The 18,411-nt window shown below is 42.5% G+C and overlaps 1 protein-coding gene across 5 annotated transcripts in view; it reads right to left on the reverse strand.

Annotated features, from left to right (window-relative positions):
- The window catches only part of pex14 (peroxisomal biogenesis factor 14), a 253,197-nt gene that overhangs the window by 8,414 nt on the left and 226,372 nt on the right, over positions 1-18,411 (reverse strand). For all 5 annotated transcript variants that reach the window (XM_068016938.1, XM_068016935.1, XM_068016937.1 and 2 more), the window contains one exon: positions 16,951-17,048. In XM_068016938.1, coding sequence (XP_067873039.1) covers positions 16,951-17,048 — 98 coding nt within the window. The remainder of the gene's footprint in view (positions 1-16,950; positions 17,049-18,411) is intronic.

Raw genomic sequence — 18,411 nt, forward strand, 5'->3', positions numbered from 1 at the left:
CCGGAATGTGTCCACAAAATGGAGTCAGTATTTGGATTGAATGTTGGGAAAGGGAAGGGTTAATGCTAATTAAATCATGAAAGCTTCCATGGCAAAATATTCCATACTAGGGACAGAAGACAAGCCATCATGACCACAGGCCCAGAGAAGGCTCATTAAGGAGGGCATAAAAGATACCTTGCTTTATTTGGATCTTCGTGAACAAAGGCCTGATAAGCTCGAGAGTAACTGAACGACCTGGTACACTGATTAGCAGGAAATCAGGGATAACAGCACAGCTGTGTGCAGTGACCAACGGCAATAGGACTGATCTCTTCTAACAAATCACTCAGATTAGCCAATAAAATTAATGAGTTTTCTTTGGAAGTCGAGGATATAGAATATGATGTTATTGACACTGAAGTCCTCAGTCTTCAGTTCTTAATTTAGGCCTAGTTCTTTTAATAATCTTTGGAGTAGACCAAGTGTTGGAAAAAATCCCGAACTGTAATAATTTTCCCAAATGCAGTTTCTTATCCTAAGCCACAGTTTCACAAGCACCAGTAGCTTTCAGTACTTCACTCAAGTGGCATTGCTCATGTGCAAGTCTGAGTGTGTGCAAGTACGCTACTTGACTGCACAGTTAAGCCTGATCCCATCTCTTCTCCAGCATCTACACATGGACTTTCTGTCAGGTGTCAAAGGACAGCAGTTGGGAATATGAACCCTGACTAATGTTTAGAACTAGTGGGGAAAAAATATGTGATACAACAATGAATGTGCTTTCTAGCAAAGTCTTCAGGATGTACAGCTATATCGCTATCACACCAAATCTTTAACTGATGGCAATTTTACGCTAAGTTTAGATATATATGGGTTATTATTGAATAGCCCAAAGTAATTCAACTAATCCAGAGTACGGAGGGATAATGACTATCAGAGTTGTTTTGCTGCTCCTGTTGTATACAGGGGTCATTTGAAGGCACTTGATAGAAGTTGTAAACTCTTTCTGCCAATCCTGTTAATAACTTGTTTTTGGCTGAAGATAGTTTTCTGATGAAAGGTCACAGACCTGAAACATTAACTCTGCTTCTCTCTCCACAGATGCTGCCAGACCTGCTGAGTATTTCTAGCATTTTCGATTTTTGTTCCGATAATCTTCTGGTAATGGGTAAAAGTTTATAATGAGTCATCTTCTGCATTACAATGTTGTGAATTATATCCGCAGTGGAGGAAATGAAGGAGGGCTGGGCTGTGTTTTTTCGGCGTTATTTTGTCTTAGGGTCATTTACGAGAAATGAGACATTTTTGTTCACTTAAGCTTTTCTAAGAATTTTCCTGGTATTTACAAAAAAACCCACATTAAGAAAAGATACTTAAATCAACCACAATAATATTTCTGTATATTACTTTTGCTTAAGAAAAACACCTGAGGGGGATCAGGAACTTTGAATAAAGTCAGTTTAAAAAAGGAATTAATTCATAATGAATAAAAACTATTTCAACCCAACGAAACCTAACCTCTAAAGCAAAAGCAAAAAGTATAAAGCAAAATACGAAGATGCTGAAAACCTGAAAAAAGGGCAGTAAATGTTGCGAACATTCAGCAGGTCAGGCATCCTCTGTTAACATTTCAGATCAATGACCTTTCCAGACAAAAGCTCACAAATGCTGCCCTAACCTGCTGAGGGATTTGCTGCATTTTCCGTGTGTAAAGAGAAATTACTTTTTTTGTTAGTACTGGGGGTATGGTTTTAACAACGCTAGTTAAGAGGTGAAATTCAAAGTCGGTGGGGGCGGGAGGTGGGTGGTGAGCAGAAACAGATCTGCCACCAGCTATACGCTTCGCCAGATTTTCCTTTTCAGCAAAGTTAAGGATGATCTTTGAGAATTTCTAATCTGCTATGAAAAAGATCACCACTTTGAGCCAAATGTCTTTCTTCAGAAAATGGAATACCAAATGTACCAGAATTTCTCTACATTAAAGGGCGGCACAGTGGCGCAGTGGTTAGCACTGCAGCCTCACAGCTCCAGGGACCCGGGAGCTGCCTGTGCGGAGTTTGCAAGTTCTCCCTGTGACCGCGTGGGTTTTTGCCGGGAGCTCTGGTTTCCTCCCACAGCCAAAGACTTGCGGGTTGATAGGTAAATTGGCCATTGTAAATTGCCCCTAGTGTAGGTAGGTGGTAGGGAACATGGGATTACTGCAGGGGTAGTATAAATGGGTGGTTGTTGGTCGGCACAGACTCGGTGGGCCGAAGGGACTGTTTCAGTGCTGTATCTCTAAATAAAATAAATAAAAAATAAATTATTTGACTGAAGGGGAAAAATGGATTTTGCACAGCTACCAAAGAACGTTATTGTCTTTTGGACATCCTACAAGAAGAAATAAAAGATTATTTTTTGGAATTGCTGGTATATAATCCTTTTTGAAAAGCCAGTTTAAAATTTGATTATCGTCTAGCTGGGAACATTGTGAACATTACTTCTGGGATACAAAATCAATATTTAAATCATACTTACTGTGGCTAAAAATTAATGCTGACATTAATTTGGGCTTTGACAATTTCTGTTAAGTATTGCATTGCAAACTGATCTCCCAGACAAAATTTATTTTCTTAACCCACCCAAAATAATGACACATTGAGAAATCTATTTTAAACTAGTAGTATTCTGGAATACAAACTAAAAATTCATTGCAGCATAGGAGCCAATAATTCAACAAATAATTTTAATTACTATATGGTTATGGAGTATGAACGGACACGATGGGCTGAATGGCCTCCTTCAGTGCTGTAATTTTTCTATGGTTCTATGAATTGTCCCTATACTTTTGTTATAATTTTTGAATGTTGAGAGATTACAGAAAGTGTGCAGTGGTTGCATAAAGATATCCAGTTCTAAGATATAATACTCAGCATTAACAATTGAAAAACTAGATGTGTTTTATGACTGAACCAATGCTGAAGTCTGGGAATTGCAACCTAGATTCAGTGCTCATAGAAAAATTGATTACTTAAAAGCCAAGCTCTCTTGGTGCTAGTACCTTTGCTACTGATCTATTTATCCCAAGCACTCAACGTGTGCCAGAGGCTTTTTTTGATATATACTATAAACAAAATTCTTGGCAAAAATATCAGAATCTATATTTTGGGTGTATGGGACAGGTGTTACTGTCTAAAGGATTACCTGGAGAGTAATATCATTCCAACTTACACACGGAGCTCCATTTATTGTATGCAAACAAGCTACTTTGTATGTCTAATGAAAACTATACCCATGTTATCAATATGCCAAGAATCTCCAAGTTAGCTTTCACACAATTTTCCACCTCCCCATACTTAATGCACAATACGTTTTCATAATGACTGAAATGGGTAGGAGAGTTTTTATTTATAATTCACTTCAACATAAACCTGGCTATTTTTATGGGCAGTGCCCACATGAAACAATTTGGGGGTTCACAGCTGTGTACTGGGGTTCACCATTTGTATGCATACAATGTCCCAAAACATGAGATTGTATTTAAACTGTAGCTTCCAACATCTGCCTTTCCATAATCAGACAAACAAGTACTCTTTTAAAAGCGATCGAGTAAACATGGACTGCTGGGAGGGGAGGGAGGAACTTTTAATCACATTAGTAGGGTTTTAGCACATACCAAAATCTAGTACAGGTGGGCAACTCACAACAATAATATTTGGGTATTGATCAATATATTTCTCAACTTTGTCTCTGAATGTCTGTGTACAGGTAGTGCTGCCTCAAATGGCTGGGCGCTCTGCCAACTGTTATCAGTTAAGTAATGTTAACAGCTGAATAGTCATAAACCCCTCAGCCTCAACAATAAGTGGTTTTTATAAGAAACATGCGTTGCTAATCACTCATTGAGCACCTGGAAACAATTCTGCAGTTTTCCACATTGGCTTTGATATAAAGGACCCATGTTTCCAAAGTAAATTTGAAATTAATTCTGAAGGCTGTAATATGAACTGCTTGTTGTGTCATTTCACCGTTTTGATACAGCCTTTGTTTCACATGTGCTGAATTTTCTAGCTGGTCCTGGATGGAATATAACACCTGCCCATTTTCAACAGGCTCTTCAGGGAAGGGAGAGAGATCTATTTTTGTGTCATTTTATGTAGATACTGGTTACTCGACCATTTATCAGAAATTTCTTACTTAAAAGCAATTAACCCCTATGTACTGCTTAGGATCAGGGTAATTTGGGACAGAACCAGCACAGGTGGTGGCACAGTGGTATACAGTAGGGAGGGAGTTGCCCTGGGAGTTCTCAACATCGACTCTGGACCCCAGGAAGTCTCATCAGGTCAAACATGGACAAGGAAACCTCCTGCTGATTACCACCTACCGCCCTCCCTCAGCTGATGAGTCAGTACTCCTCCATGTTGAACAGCACTTGGATAAAGCACTGAGGGTGGCAAGGGCACAGAATGTACTCTGGGTGGGGGACTTCAATGTTTAGCACCAAGGGTGGCTTGGTAGCACCACTACTGACCGAGCTGGCCGAGTCCTAAAGGACAGATCTGCTAGACTGGGCATGCGGCAGGTGGTGGGGGAACCAACAAGAGGGGAAAACATACTTGACCTCGTCCTCACCAATCTGCCTGCCGCAGATGCATCTGTCCATGACAGTATTGGTAGGAGTGACCACTGCACAGTCGTTATGGAGACGAAGTCCCGCCTTCACATTGTGGATACCCTCCTTCATGTTGTGTGGCACTACCACCGTGCTAAATGGGATAGATTTCAAACAGAACTAGCAATGCAAAACTGGGCATCCATGAGGCGCTGTGGGCCATCAGCAGCAGCAGAATTGTACTCAACCACAATCTGTAACCTCATGGCCCGGCATATCCCCTACTCTACCATTACCATCAATCCAGCAGACCAACCCTGGTTCAATGAAGAGTGCAGGAGAGCATGCCAGGAGCACACCAGGCATACCTCAAAATGAGGTGTCAACCTGGTGAAGCTACAACACAAGACTATCTGCGTGCCAAACTGCGTAAGCAGTATGCGATAGACAGAGCTGAGCGATCCCATAACCAACGGATTAGATCTAAGCTCTGCAGTCCTGCCACATCCAGCCATGAATGGTTGTGGACAATTAAACAACTAACTGGAGGAGGTGGCTCCACAAATATCCCCATCCTCAATGATGGGGGAGCCCAGAACATCAGCGCGAAAGATAAGGCAGAAGCATTTGCAACAATCTTCAGCCAGAAGTGCCGAGTTGATGATCCATCTCAGCCCCCTCCTGAAGTCCCCAGCATCACAGATGCCAGACTGCAGCCAATTCGATTCACTCTGCGTGATATCAAGAAACGACTGAAGGCACTGGATACTGCAAAAGCTATGGGCCCTGACAATATTCCGGCAATAGTACTGAAGACCTGTGCTCCAGAACTTGCTGCACCCCTAGCCAAGTTGTTCCAGTACAGCTACAACACTGGCACCTACCCTGCAATGTGGATTTTTTTTTTATTCATTAAAATTGCCCAGGTATGTCCTGTACACAAAAAGCAGGACAAGTCCAACCCAGCCAATTACCGCCCCATCAGCCTACTCTCAATCATCAGTAAAGTGATGGAAGGTGTCATCAACATTGCCATCAAGTGGCACTTGCTTAGCAATAACATGCTCAGTGACGCCAACTTTGGGTTCCGCCAGGGCCACTCAGCTCCTGACCTCATTACAGCCTTGGTTCAAACATGGACAAAAGAGCTGAAATCAAGAGGTGAGGTGAGAGTGACTGCCCTTGACATCAAGGCAGCATTTGACTGGGTATGGCATCAAGGAACCCTAGCAAAACTGAGGTCAATGGGAAACAGAGGGAAAATCCTCCGCTGGTTGGAGTCATACCTAGTGCAAAGGAAGATGGTTGTGGTTGTTGGAGGTCAATCTTCTGAGCTCCAGGACATCACTGCAGGAGTTCCTCAGGGTAGTGTCCTAGGCCCAACCATCTTCAGCTGCTTCATCAATGACCTTCCTTCAATCATAAGGTCGGAAGTGGGGATGTTCGCTGGTGATTGCACAATGTTCAGCACCATTCGTGACTCCTCAGATACTGAAACAGTCCGTGTAGAAATGCAGCAAGACTTGGGCAATATCCAGGTTTGGGCTGATAAGTGGCAAGTAACATTCGAGCCGCACAAGTGCCAGGTAATGACCATTTCCAACAAGAGAGAATCTAACCATCTCCCCTTGACATTCAATGGCATTACCGTTGCTGAATCCGCCACCTTCAACATCCTAGGGGCTACCATTGGCCAGAAACTGAACTGGAGTAGCCATATAAATACTGTGGCTACAAGAGCAGGTCAGAGGCTAGGAATCCTGCAGCGAGCAACTCACCTCCCGACTCCCCAAAGCCTGTCCACCATCTACAAGGCACAAGTCAGGAGCATGATGGAATACTCTCTACTTGCCTGGATGGGTGCAGCTCCAACAACACTCAAGAAGCTCGACACCATCCAGGACAAAGCAGCCCACTTGATTGGCACCCCATCTACAAACATTCACTCCTCCATCACCGACGCACAGTGGCAGCAGTGTGTACCATCTACAAGATGCACTGCAGCAATGCACCAAGGCTCCTTAGACAGCACCTTCCAAACCCACAACCTCTACTAACTAGAAGGACAAGGGCAGCAAATGCATGGGAACACCACCACCTGCAAGTTCCCCTCCAAGTCACACACCATCCTGACTTGGAACTATATCACCGTTCCTTCACCGTCACTGGGTCAAAATCCTGGAACTCCCTTCCTAACAGCACTGTGGATGTACCTACCTCACATGGACTGCAGTGGTTCGTGAAGGCAGCTCACCACCTTCTCAAGGGCAATTAGGGATGGACAATAAATGTTGGCCTGGCCAGCGACACCCACATCCCATGAATGAATAAAAAACAATTCTGCCCAGCGCAGGTGTTTTGTTGGAAATGTCTGATCCTTCATATACACAGTTATATTGTGGCATCAGTAAGACCATCCTGCAGTGAGGTGAGTGGGCAGCAGACTTTTAGTGCTGCTCACGTGACTCTGGAATGAACAGAAACAGAGCTGCGCGTTTGTGTGGAACTCTACACACTGGTGTTTCACTGCCCGTGAAGTATTTCATATTGCAAAAGAAACCATGATCTCTCCTATCACTATTTGCTTTCTTTTGAAACTTAAAGGCAGTTCAGTGGACCACCCAAGCTCTTTCAATGCCTAGTTTAAAAAGTCAGCTTTGCTCCAGTTTCAGACATATTGCATTTGAAGGGTGGTGAAAATGATCTGTGACCTCCTTAGGTGCTAGACAACTTGAAATTACTACAAGTTTATAAATTAGTAATGGGACACATCAATGCAAGGGCCTGGAATTTGCTGTGCTAATGATGGTGATATTGTCAGTGTTTGCCATCTCACTGCGTCAGTGAGAGGCACAGCAACTTTAGGAGACACGCGCTTCGTAGCACGTAAATCTGAAAGTTGCACTGGACCGTTCTGCTGCACCAGAGGCTTCGCTATTACACTCGCCGGCCTCAAGATTAGAAGATTAGAAATGGCACTGGGGAAAATTTGGGCTGACTGCACACCAATAACAGTATTTTCACCACAACATTTTAAGGCTGGTATTTTCACAAGGAAAGAGCCTCCTTGGTCACCTTGTGATTAATTAACAAGTCCGAGCCAATGAGGACACTGGTACTGGAAGGCATTTCAACATTCAAAACGGCTGTGGGAGGGTCTGATTTTTAAAATTATTTATTTGAAGACTTTTTAAACATTATTCTGACACCACTTACCTAACTTTAGAAAAAAATGCATAAATGTATGATCTTTTAAAATGATTGCTATTTATCTCACTATGGATTTTTAAAAAAAATGACTGACATTTATCTGACTTTTTAAAAAGGTATAAATTTATGATTTTTTTTTTAAGAGATACAGCACTGAAACAGGCCCTTCGGCCCACCGAGTCTGTGCCGACCATTAACCACCCATTTATACTAATCCTACACTAATCCCATATTCCTACCACATCCTCACCTGTCCCTATATTCCCCTGCCACCTACCTATACTAGGGGCAATTTATAATGGCCTATTAACCTATCAACCTGCAAGTCTTTGGCATGTGGGAGGAAACCGGAGCACCCGGAGGAAACCCACGCAGACACAGGGAGAACTTGCAAACGCCACACAGGCAGTACCCGGAATTGAACCCGGGTCGCTGGAGCTGTGAGGCTGCGGTGCTAACCACTGCGCCACTGTGCCGCCCTTAAAAATGATTAAAAATGATTCTGCTCAAATTTATCTGACTTAATCTTTTGTTCCAATGACTTTTTAACATGAATCTATTTTGAGAGATACTGCAGCACCACTTCGTTGTGACAGATTCTGTGGGCGTGTCTTCTATTCACTGCACCATGAGATTGAATCATAGAGTTATACAGCACAGAAACAGGCCATTCGGCCCATCGTGTCTGTGCCAGCCATCAAGTACCGAACTATTCTAATCCCATATTCCTGCACTTGTCCTGTAGCCTTGTATACTATGGCGTTTCAAATGCTCATCTAAATACTTGTTAAATGTTGTGAGGGTTCCTGCCTCTACCACCTCTTCAGGCAGTGCGTTCCAGATTCCAACCACCCTCTGAGTGAAAGTTTTTTTCCTCAAATCCTCTCTAAACCTCCTGCCCCTTACCTTAACTCTATGCCCCCTGATTATAGATCCCTCCGCTAAGGGAAAAAGTTTCTTCCTATCTAATTTATCAATGCCCCTCATAATTTTGTATACCTCAATCATGTCCCCCCCTCCTCAGCCTTCTCTGCTCCAAGGAAAACAACCCGAGCCTTTTCAGTCTCTCTTCATAGCTGAAATGCTCCAGCCCAGGCAACATCCTAGTGAATCTCCTCTGCACCCTCTCCAGTGCAATCATACCCTTCCTATAGTGTGGTGCCTAGAACTGTACACAGTACTCCAGCTGTGGCCTAACTAGCATTTTATACAGCTCCATCATAACCTCCCTGCTCTTATATTATATTCTAATAAAGGCAAGTATCCCATATGTCTTCCTAACCACCTTATCTGTGCTGCTGCCTTCAGTGATCTATGGACAAGTACACCAAGGTCCCTCTGACCCTCTGTACTTCCTAGGGTCCTGCCATCCATTGTATATTCCCTTGCCTTGTTAATCCTCTCAAAATGCATCACCTCACACTTCTCACGATTAGACTCCATTTGCCACTGCTCCGCCCATCTTACCGGCCCATCTATATTGTCCTGTAATCTAAGGCTTTCCTCCTCACTATTTACGACACCACCAATTTTCGTGTCATCTGCGAACTTGCTGATCATACCTCCTATATTCACATCTAAATCATTAATATACACTACAAACAGCAAGGGTCCCAGCACCAATCCCTGTGGTACACCACTGGTCACAGGCTTCCACTCGCAAAAACAACCCTCGACCATCACCCTCTGCCCCCTGCCACTAAGCCAATTTTGGATCCAATTTGCCAACTTGCCCTGGATCCCATGGGCTCTTACCTTCTTAACTAATCTCGCATGCGGGACCTTATCAAAAGCCTTACTGAAGTCCATGTAGACTACATCAGATGCTCATCTACACATCTAGTCACCGCCTCGAAAAATTCAATCAAGTTAGACAGACACGATCTCTCCCTGACAAAGCCATGCTGACTATCCCAAGTGGAGATTAATCCTGTCCCTCAGAATTTTTTCCCATAGTTTCCCAACCACTGATGTTAGACTCACCGGCCTGTAATTACCTGGTTTATCCCTGCTACCCTTCTTGAAAAATGATACCACATTCACTGTCCTCCAATCCTCTGGTACATCTCCTGTGGCCACAGAGGATTTGAAAATTTGTGTCAGAGCCCCTGCTATCTCCTCCCTTGCCTCACATAACAGCCTGGGATACATCTTATCTGGGCCTGGGGATTTATCCACCTTTAAGCCTGCTAAAACAGCTAATAGTTCCTCCCTTTCAATGTTAATATGTTCAAGTATATCACAATCCTCCTCCCTGATCTCTACACCTACATCGTCCTTCTTTATAGTGAACACAGATGAAAAGTAATCATTTTAAACCTCACCTGTGTCCTCCGGCTCCACACACAGATTGCTACTTTAGTCCCTAATGGGCCCTACTCTTTCCCTGGTTATCCTCTTGCCCTTAATATACTTATAAAACGCCTTAGGATTTTCCTTTATCTAGCCCGTGAGTGTTTTTTCATGTCCCCTCTTTGCTCTCTTAATTACTTTTTAAAGTACCCCCCTACACTTTCTATACTCCTTTAGTGCCTCTGCTGTTTTCAGTGATCTGAATCTGCCATAAGCCTCCTTTTTTTTCTTGATCCAATCCTCTAAATCCCTTGATATCCAGGATTCTCTGGACTTGTTGGTCCTACCCTTCACCTTAACGGGTACATGTTGGCTCTGAACTTTCACTATTTCCTCTTTGAATGACTCCCACTGGTCTGATGTAGACTTTCCTACAAGTAGTTGCTCCCAGTCCATTTTGGCCAGATTCTGTTTTATCATATTGAAATTGGCCTTCCCCCAATTCAGTATCTTTATTTCTGGTCCCTCCTTGTCCTTTTCCATAACTACCTTAAATCTTAGAGTTATGGTCACTATCCCTGCAATGCTCCCCCCACTGACACTTCTACCACTTGTCTGGCTTCATTCCCTAGGATTAGGTCCAGTACTGCCTCTTCTCTTGTAGGACTTTCTACATACTGGCTCAAAAAGCTCTCCTGTATGCATTTTAAGAATTCTGCCCCCTTTAAGTCTTTTGCACTGAGACCATCCCAGTTGATATTGGGGAAGTTGAAATCCCCTATTATTACCCTATTATTTTTACACCACTCTGAGATTTGCCTACATATCTGCTCCTCTAAATCTCCCTGACTGTTTGGAGGCCTGCAGTGCACCCCCAGCCAAGTGACTGCCCTCCTTTCGTTTTTAAGTTCTATCCATATGGCCTCATTTGAGGAACCTTCTGCGATATCATCCCTTCTTGATTAACAGTGCAATGCCACCTCCTTTTTTACCCCCACCCGTCTTGCGTGTAGATTCTATACCCTGGAATATTGAGCTGTTAGTCCTATCCCTCCCTCAACCATGTCTCTGTGATAGCAATAACATCATAATCCCATGTGCTAATCATCACCCTCAATTCATCTGCCTTACTAGTAAGACTCCTTGCATTAAAATAGATGCAATCCAGCATTGCATTTTTCACTTGTGCCTTAACAAGTCTATATTTGCTCTGCCTTCCAGACTGACTCATTTTCTCTCCTATATTTGACTGTGCATCGCCCCCTACATTACCTCCACTCTGTATCCCATCCCCCTGCCAAATTAGTTTAAACCCCACTCCCCCCAACAGCCCTAGCAAACTTCCCAGCAAGGAAGTTGGTCCCGTTCCGGTTCAGGTGCAACCTGTTCAACTTGTACAGGTCCCACCTTTGCCAGAAACAAACCCAGTGATCCAGGAAACTAAAGCCCTCCCTCCCGCACCATCTCCTCAGCCATGCATTCTTCTGCTCTATCTTCCTATTCCTATACTCACTAGCATGTGGCACAGGGAGTAATCCAGAGATTACAACCTTTGAGGTCCTGCTTTTCAATCTGCTACCTAGCTCCCTAAATTCTTGTTGCAGGACCTCATCCCTCTTTCTACCTATGTCGTTGGTACCAATGTGTACCACGACCTCTGACTGTTCACCCTCTCCCTTCGGAATGTCCTGCAGACATTCCCTTTTTGCCTGTGTTCGAGAACGCTACAGAGCCATGCTGAAGCCCAGAGTGAGGGAAACCTCCCTCCTTGCAAATGAAATTTCACCCCCACCATTGTGTTACGTAAGTTTGCACTTTACTTCAAGGTCAGCAGTGAGTACCATCACTTCACCGCTGACCATAAAATCCAGGCTATGGAGTATAACTTCAGCATGAAAGAAACGGACAAATGCCTAGATTTGTAGAGCGCTCTTTGGGAGAGGTCTCCCTTACACGCATCTGGAAAATTGGAAGATTGGTAAGGAACCAATGATGACTTGCACCACAAATATATAATTTTCTTTCACATTGAGACTCAGTTGTTGGTTTCACTCATTGTTTCTTACTTGCATCGCTGTCAAGCTGGACAGAAATATACAGATTTGTAGGTTAAAGGACTGCAGCAACACATCAGAAATGCTTTCTGATGGTTTGAACGGAATAGAAGAGTTTTGTGCACTTTCAAGTTTGTAACAAGGCTGGTTCATGAAGCTCTAAATTAAAAGCAAAATACTGCGGATGTTGGAAAACTGAAACAAAAACAAGAAATGCTGGAAACACTCAGCAGGTCTGGCAGCATCTGTGGAGAGAGAAGCAGAGTTAACGTTTCAGGGCAGTGACCCTTCTTCAGAAGAACTGAAGAAGGGTCACTGACCTGAAACATTATCTCTGCTTCTCTCTCCACTGATGCTGCCAAACCTGCTGAGTGTTTCCAGCATTTCTTGTTTTTATTTTATGAAGCTCTAAAGTTGATTAAGACAAACATCAGTGGAACAAACTTTGTATTTTAGAACAGCACTCGTTAATTCAAGATGTATTTGCCGCCTTAACCAGACAGTATTTTTCTAAGGCTGTTAAGCTTCAAGGATTAGTGATTCCCATTTCTTTTTATAAGGAACCCAGGAAGACATCAGGGTATCACTTCAGTTGTGAATGGTCAACAGATAGAGCACAGAAACTTCCAGTTCCCAATTGCTGAGCTATTCTATTTAGGTAGAGGAAAAGCTGCTAACTTTAATATCCAATCCCTTTCTACAACAATATGCATTTATAGAACACCTTGAATGTCAGAAAACACAAGTGTAATCAGACAAAAACTGACATTGAGCTGAAGCAGGATATGTGAGGAGTGACCAGAAGCTTGGTTAAAGGCACAGGTTTTAAGGAGGGACTTAAAGGAGGAGAGAGGGGTGGAGGCAGAGGGGCTTAGGGAGGGAATTCCAAACCTTAGGGCCTCAACAGTGGGACGAGGGGAGTGGGGAATGTGCAGGATTTGGAGAAATGCTGAGCTCAGAGGGTTGTAAGGCTGGAGGGACTAGGGCATGGAGGGATTTGAACACAAGGATGACAAAAGATCCAAAAGAGGGCATCTCCGACAGTGCAGCACTCCCTCAGTCCTGGAGCAGGACTTAAACCCAGAACCTTGTGCCGCAGAGGCAAGAGTGCGACCAACTAAGTCACATTAAGACAGAGGGTGAAGAGTGACTGGGATTTGGTGCTGGTTAGGAAATGGGCAACAAAGCTTTGGATGAATTCAAGTTTATGAAGGATGGGTGGTTGACCAGGACAGCAGCAGAATAGTCAAACCTGAAGACAATAAAAGCATGGATAAGCATTTAATCAGAAGATGGGCTGAGGCAGGAGATGGGGGGGGGGGGGGAATATCTAGTTTAGTTTAATTACAGGTTGTGGTGGCTACTAATTAAAGTCCCCACTTCTACTCATTAACTCAGAGAGCTAGATCACAAAAATTACATCATGATTAAACCTAGAAAATTTAATTTTCTTCTGCCATTAAGATCGCTGTAAAACTGGAAAAATGTAGTTCCTTACAATGGTCTTTTTGATGCAAATAATTTATGTAACAAAACTCCATCATGCTAGACTGGTGTCAGGCCAATGAGGCCCATATGAAGCAGCTACAGCTTCTCATCCTGGTTCGGAATTTAGTACTCTGTGTGATGACGTTTCAAGGAATGCTCATTTTTCCGATTGTAATAAAGCTTCAAAGTCAATAGAACTTTTGTGATATTAGCATTTGCTAATCCAGCTTGGTGAAACATCATGACTGTTATTACTAGTCTCAGAGAATGAGAAACGGCTATTGACTTTACTAAACCCTATTCCTCCACAGACCAGGTAGAATCTGCCTCATCACAGACACTACCCAAGCACTCAAACTTCAGAAAGAGCTAAACTACCAAAGGATTTTTTTCTAAATTAATACCAAAATTTATCCCCAACTCCCAAAGATAATCGAGCACAACTTCAGGATATTAAGCTAACCGAGCAGCCCTCACTGATAACCCAGTTGTATTTTACAAATAATGTATCCACGGTTCTAAAAGCATGGAAATAATCATCTTCTGTTGAATTTGATCTAGATTTGTTCTTAGATAGATAGAAACATAGAAAATAAGAGCAGGAGTAGGCCATTCAGCCCTTCGAGCCTGCTCCGCCATTCATTATCATGGCTGATCATCCAGCTCAGTAGCCTGTTCCCGCTTTCGCCCCATATCCTTTGATCCCTTTTGCCCCAAGAGGTAGATCTAACCCCTTCTTGAAAACATATAATGTTTTGGCCTCAAATGCTTTCTGTGGTAGCAAATTCCACAGGTTCACCACTCTCTGGGTGAAGTAATTTCTCCTCATCTCAGTCCTGAAAAATTTACCCCGTATCCTTAGACTCTGACCCCTGGTTCTGGACTCCCCCACCATCGGGAACATCCTTCCTGCGTCTATCCTGTCAATTCCTGTTAGAATTTTATAGGTTTCTATGAGATCCCCCATCACTCTTCTAACCTCCAGCAAATATAATCCTAACCAACTCAATCTCTCTTCATACGTCAGTCCCGCCATCCCAGGAATCAGTCTGGTAAACCTTCGCTGCACTCCCTCTATAGCAAGAACATCCTTCCTCAGATAAGGAGACCAAAACTGCACACAATATTCCAGGTGTGGCCTCACCAAGGCCCTGTATAATTGCAGCAAGACATCCCTGCTCCTGTACTCGAATCCTCTCACTATGAAGGCCAACATACCATTTGCCCTTTTTACCGCCTGTTGCACCTGCATGCTTACCTTCAGCGACTGGTGTACGAGAACACCCGGTCTCGTTGCATATTCCCCTCTCTCAATTTATAGCCGTTCAGATAATAATCTGCCTTCCTGTTTTTGCTACCAAAGTGGATAACCTCACATTTATCCACATTATACTGCATCTTCCATGCAATTGCCCACTCACTTAACTTATCCAAATCACCCTGAAGCTTCTCTGCATCCTCCTCACAACTCACCCTCCCACCCAGTCTTGTGTCATCTGCAAATTTGGAGATATTATATTCTTCATCTAAATCGTTAATATATATTGTGAATAGCTGGGGTCCTAGCACCGATCCCTGCGGTACCCCACTAGTCGGTGCCTGCCATTTGGAAAAAGACTCATTTATTCCTACCCTTTGTTTCCTGTCTGCCAACCAATTTTCTATCTTTTTTAGAAGTTGTTCTCATAGTATTAAGTGCTTTTGCTGGGATTCCTTTCCAATGTATTAGTGAGTACATAGACTAAAAGACTAATCTCTCTTTAGGCTTGTTCATTTTCATTGATGTACTGTAGGAAAAGCAGCAGCCAATTTGTGCACAGCAAGCTCCTACAAACAGCAAAGTGATAATGACCAGATAATCTGTTCTAGTGATGTTGGTTGAGGATTAAATATTGGTCAGGACACTGGGGATAACCCACCTGCTCTTCTGCAAAACAGTGCTGTGGGATCTTTTATGTCCACCTGAGGGGGCAGATTTGGTTTCAGTTCAATGGTTCATCTGAAAGATGGTATCTCCTACAGTGCAGCACTCCTTCAAGTACTGTACTGGAGTGTCAGCCTAGACATTTGTGCTCTAATCTCTGAATTGGGACTTGAACCCACAACCTTCTGACTCAGAGGCAAGAGTACTACCAACTGAGCCACGACTGACCAGATTAGGTCAAAGTCTCCCTGCTGTAGCTTATCCCTCCATTCCTGAAGGCACCAACTCATCCTAGAGTGCAGTTCCACAGGTGCCAGCCTCCCTTCTGGTATCCCACTCATGTATTATCCTGAAGATTGAGGGGCCACAGGATATCCTGGGATTGTGGGGGGGGGGGGGGGGGGGGGGAGGGTGCAGAGAGGGGAATGGAGAAAAAGCACAACATTATAGATAAGGCTGATCTTGTGTCTTGACTCGACATATAGAGGAGCTTGTGCTTTACCAAAATATCTGAGCTTTGAGCACCATGATTACTGACATGAGGAAAGCGCAGGAAATGGTACCAGTCTTGACACATTTCCTTTTATCTTCCACCCAAGTTAAAGGTGCTCTAATTCAATTATGTCTTATTTCTCTTCCTCCCTACAAATGTCGTACCATTTGAAGAATAGTAATAGTGACGCAAAACATCTCACTGGCAGCATTTTCTCTTGCCGTCAGTGATGAGGTTGAAAATGTAGTTGTGTAGGAAAGCCAAGCGTATCTTCAGGGTGCCCATGTAATGAGACAGCTTAGGTGATTCAGTACATCGTTTTCCAACTTTCTTTCTTGCATAGGCCACAAAAGGAATGTGTCGGATGCAGTGAGACAATTAACTTGCTAAGTTGGCAAAGGAAAAAAAAAAGACAGCTGCAAGGAAATCAAAGGGATGCACATGGAGTGTCTGTAATAACAGCTTATTAAATATTGAAGTGTATCAACCTGGACACTAGATTTTCATTGCACTTGCTTAATATTTAAGGATTCTTATGAAAAGGTTAATGGAATGCATAAAATAGCTAGTGTTGCACCTCAAATTGGTGGCTACTACTCAGAGATTTGAAGTAAAAGTGTCAGGCAGTTACATGCTTACAACCAATCTGCACTGCTAAGAAACAAATGAACTAGGTCAAGTTTTAAGGTATTAAAAGTACAAGTTGAAGACTGCAGTAGGATAAGTTGTCGCCTTGCATGAGTTTCATTATCATTTTGTATATGGATGTGTTCTACAACTGTACATGCAGCAGGCTCGAGGGGTTGTTTGGCATATTCCCACTCTTATTTCTCATATCTGACACCCCAAATTCACTCAAATATTACTGGGCTAAGGCCTTTTTGAAATATGCTGCCTTTGTAGTAATAGTTACCTTGGTACCACTCAGTTCTTGGGAGAGCTCCTGTAACCTCTCTTGCTGCTGTTCCAAAAGCTCCTGCACTGTGGTAAGATTTGTTTGTAGCTGCGTCACTATACAAGAAAAGAAATTAAATTATTCAAAATGCACAGTAATTATAGTTCTCTCACTAACTATGATGCTAACAGTAATAAAGGCCCTTCACATCACCAAACTGAAATCTTCTTGCATCACCTACAACATCCGTTTAAAAGGTACACCATTGATCTTTTCTTGCTCCACAAGTTTGGGATTGCATTTTGTGAGTTTGTTTTTATTTTCATATATATTCAGACAGAAGGATTAAATGTTGAAATGAGAATTCAGCAAATATTGCATTAGCTTCAAAATGACAAAGCTGAACTACTAGAAAATAAATATACAAGGTATATATCAGGTAGGCTTCTTGCAAAAGTCCTTCTACAATAGAAGTCAGCAGGTAAGCATGAAATTCAGGTGCACGATCAGGGCTGGTCTTTTCTGCTGCTGGTCATTGCTCTGACCAGTCAGCTTCATTATTAAAACAAATTTAAAGAATCTATATCATTAACCAGCAACAATATTCCATTGTGTTCATAAACATTAAGGCATGATTTAAAAAGATTAGATCTTTTTCACATTATTTCACAATTATTCACTTGTGGCAAAAGTTTAAGGGAAATGTATTTACTTTTACATAGGGCACCACAGGAACAGAAACTGGAACAGAAACTGGAACTCCTCAAACTAGAAACACAGCAATATTATTAGAATTTCTGCAAATTTTCTCATTTCAACTGATAAAAACCGCTGACTGTAGAATCACGAGAAGTAGGTAAGTTAACATTGAACTTGACAAAGTAAAAAGTCGAAATGACAATGATGCAATCATAGATCAATGATTAATAGAAATAAAATGGATTTGAATCATAAGCCTTTTCCTATTTTTTCCAAAAAGAGGAACAAAACCCATTTTCAGAAATTCCCATATTTTGTCTTCATAGGACTGGATAAAGCTTCCTACCTGTTCAATGCTTCCTTTAGAGGTAGTAGGGTCACGAAGATGGTCACCAACATTTGAATTGGCCAATAGAATTTAAAAAGGCACTGATCTGTTGACCTACACCCAATATGTCTACATTTATAGCACAGGTTAGGGGGTTTTCATTTTGTATCACAGACTTTTCAAATACACTGTAGAACTTCGCAGGCAAATTCTACCCAAGTTTTATAAAACACTTGTCAAATGCAGCTTGTATCTAGCCACTTATATTTGATCTTTAGTTACTAAATTTATTATTACACTGGCTTCTTTAAATAAAGCAGTTCTCAGTGACACTTTTCAAATAATATTCTGGAAAACACTCTGCAGAAGAATATAGTACATAAGCTGTACAAAATATAGAATACTTCAGAAGCCAATGGAACTGATTTTCTTTTATCTCCTTTAATTTTAGA

Source organism: Heterodontus francisci, chromosome 37 (assembly GCF_036365525.1).
Source record: "Heterodontus francisci isolate sHetFra1 chromosome 37, sHetFra1.hap1, whole genome shotgun sequence".
Taxonomy (NCBI): domain Eukaryota; kingdom Metazoa; phylum Chordata; class Chondrichthyes; order Heterodontiformes; family Heterodontidae; genus Heterodontus; species Heterodontus francisci.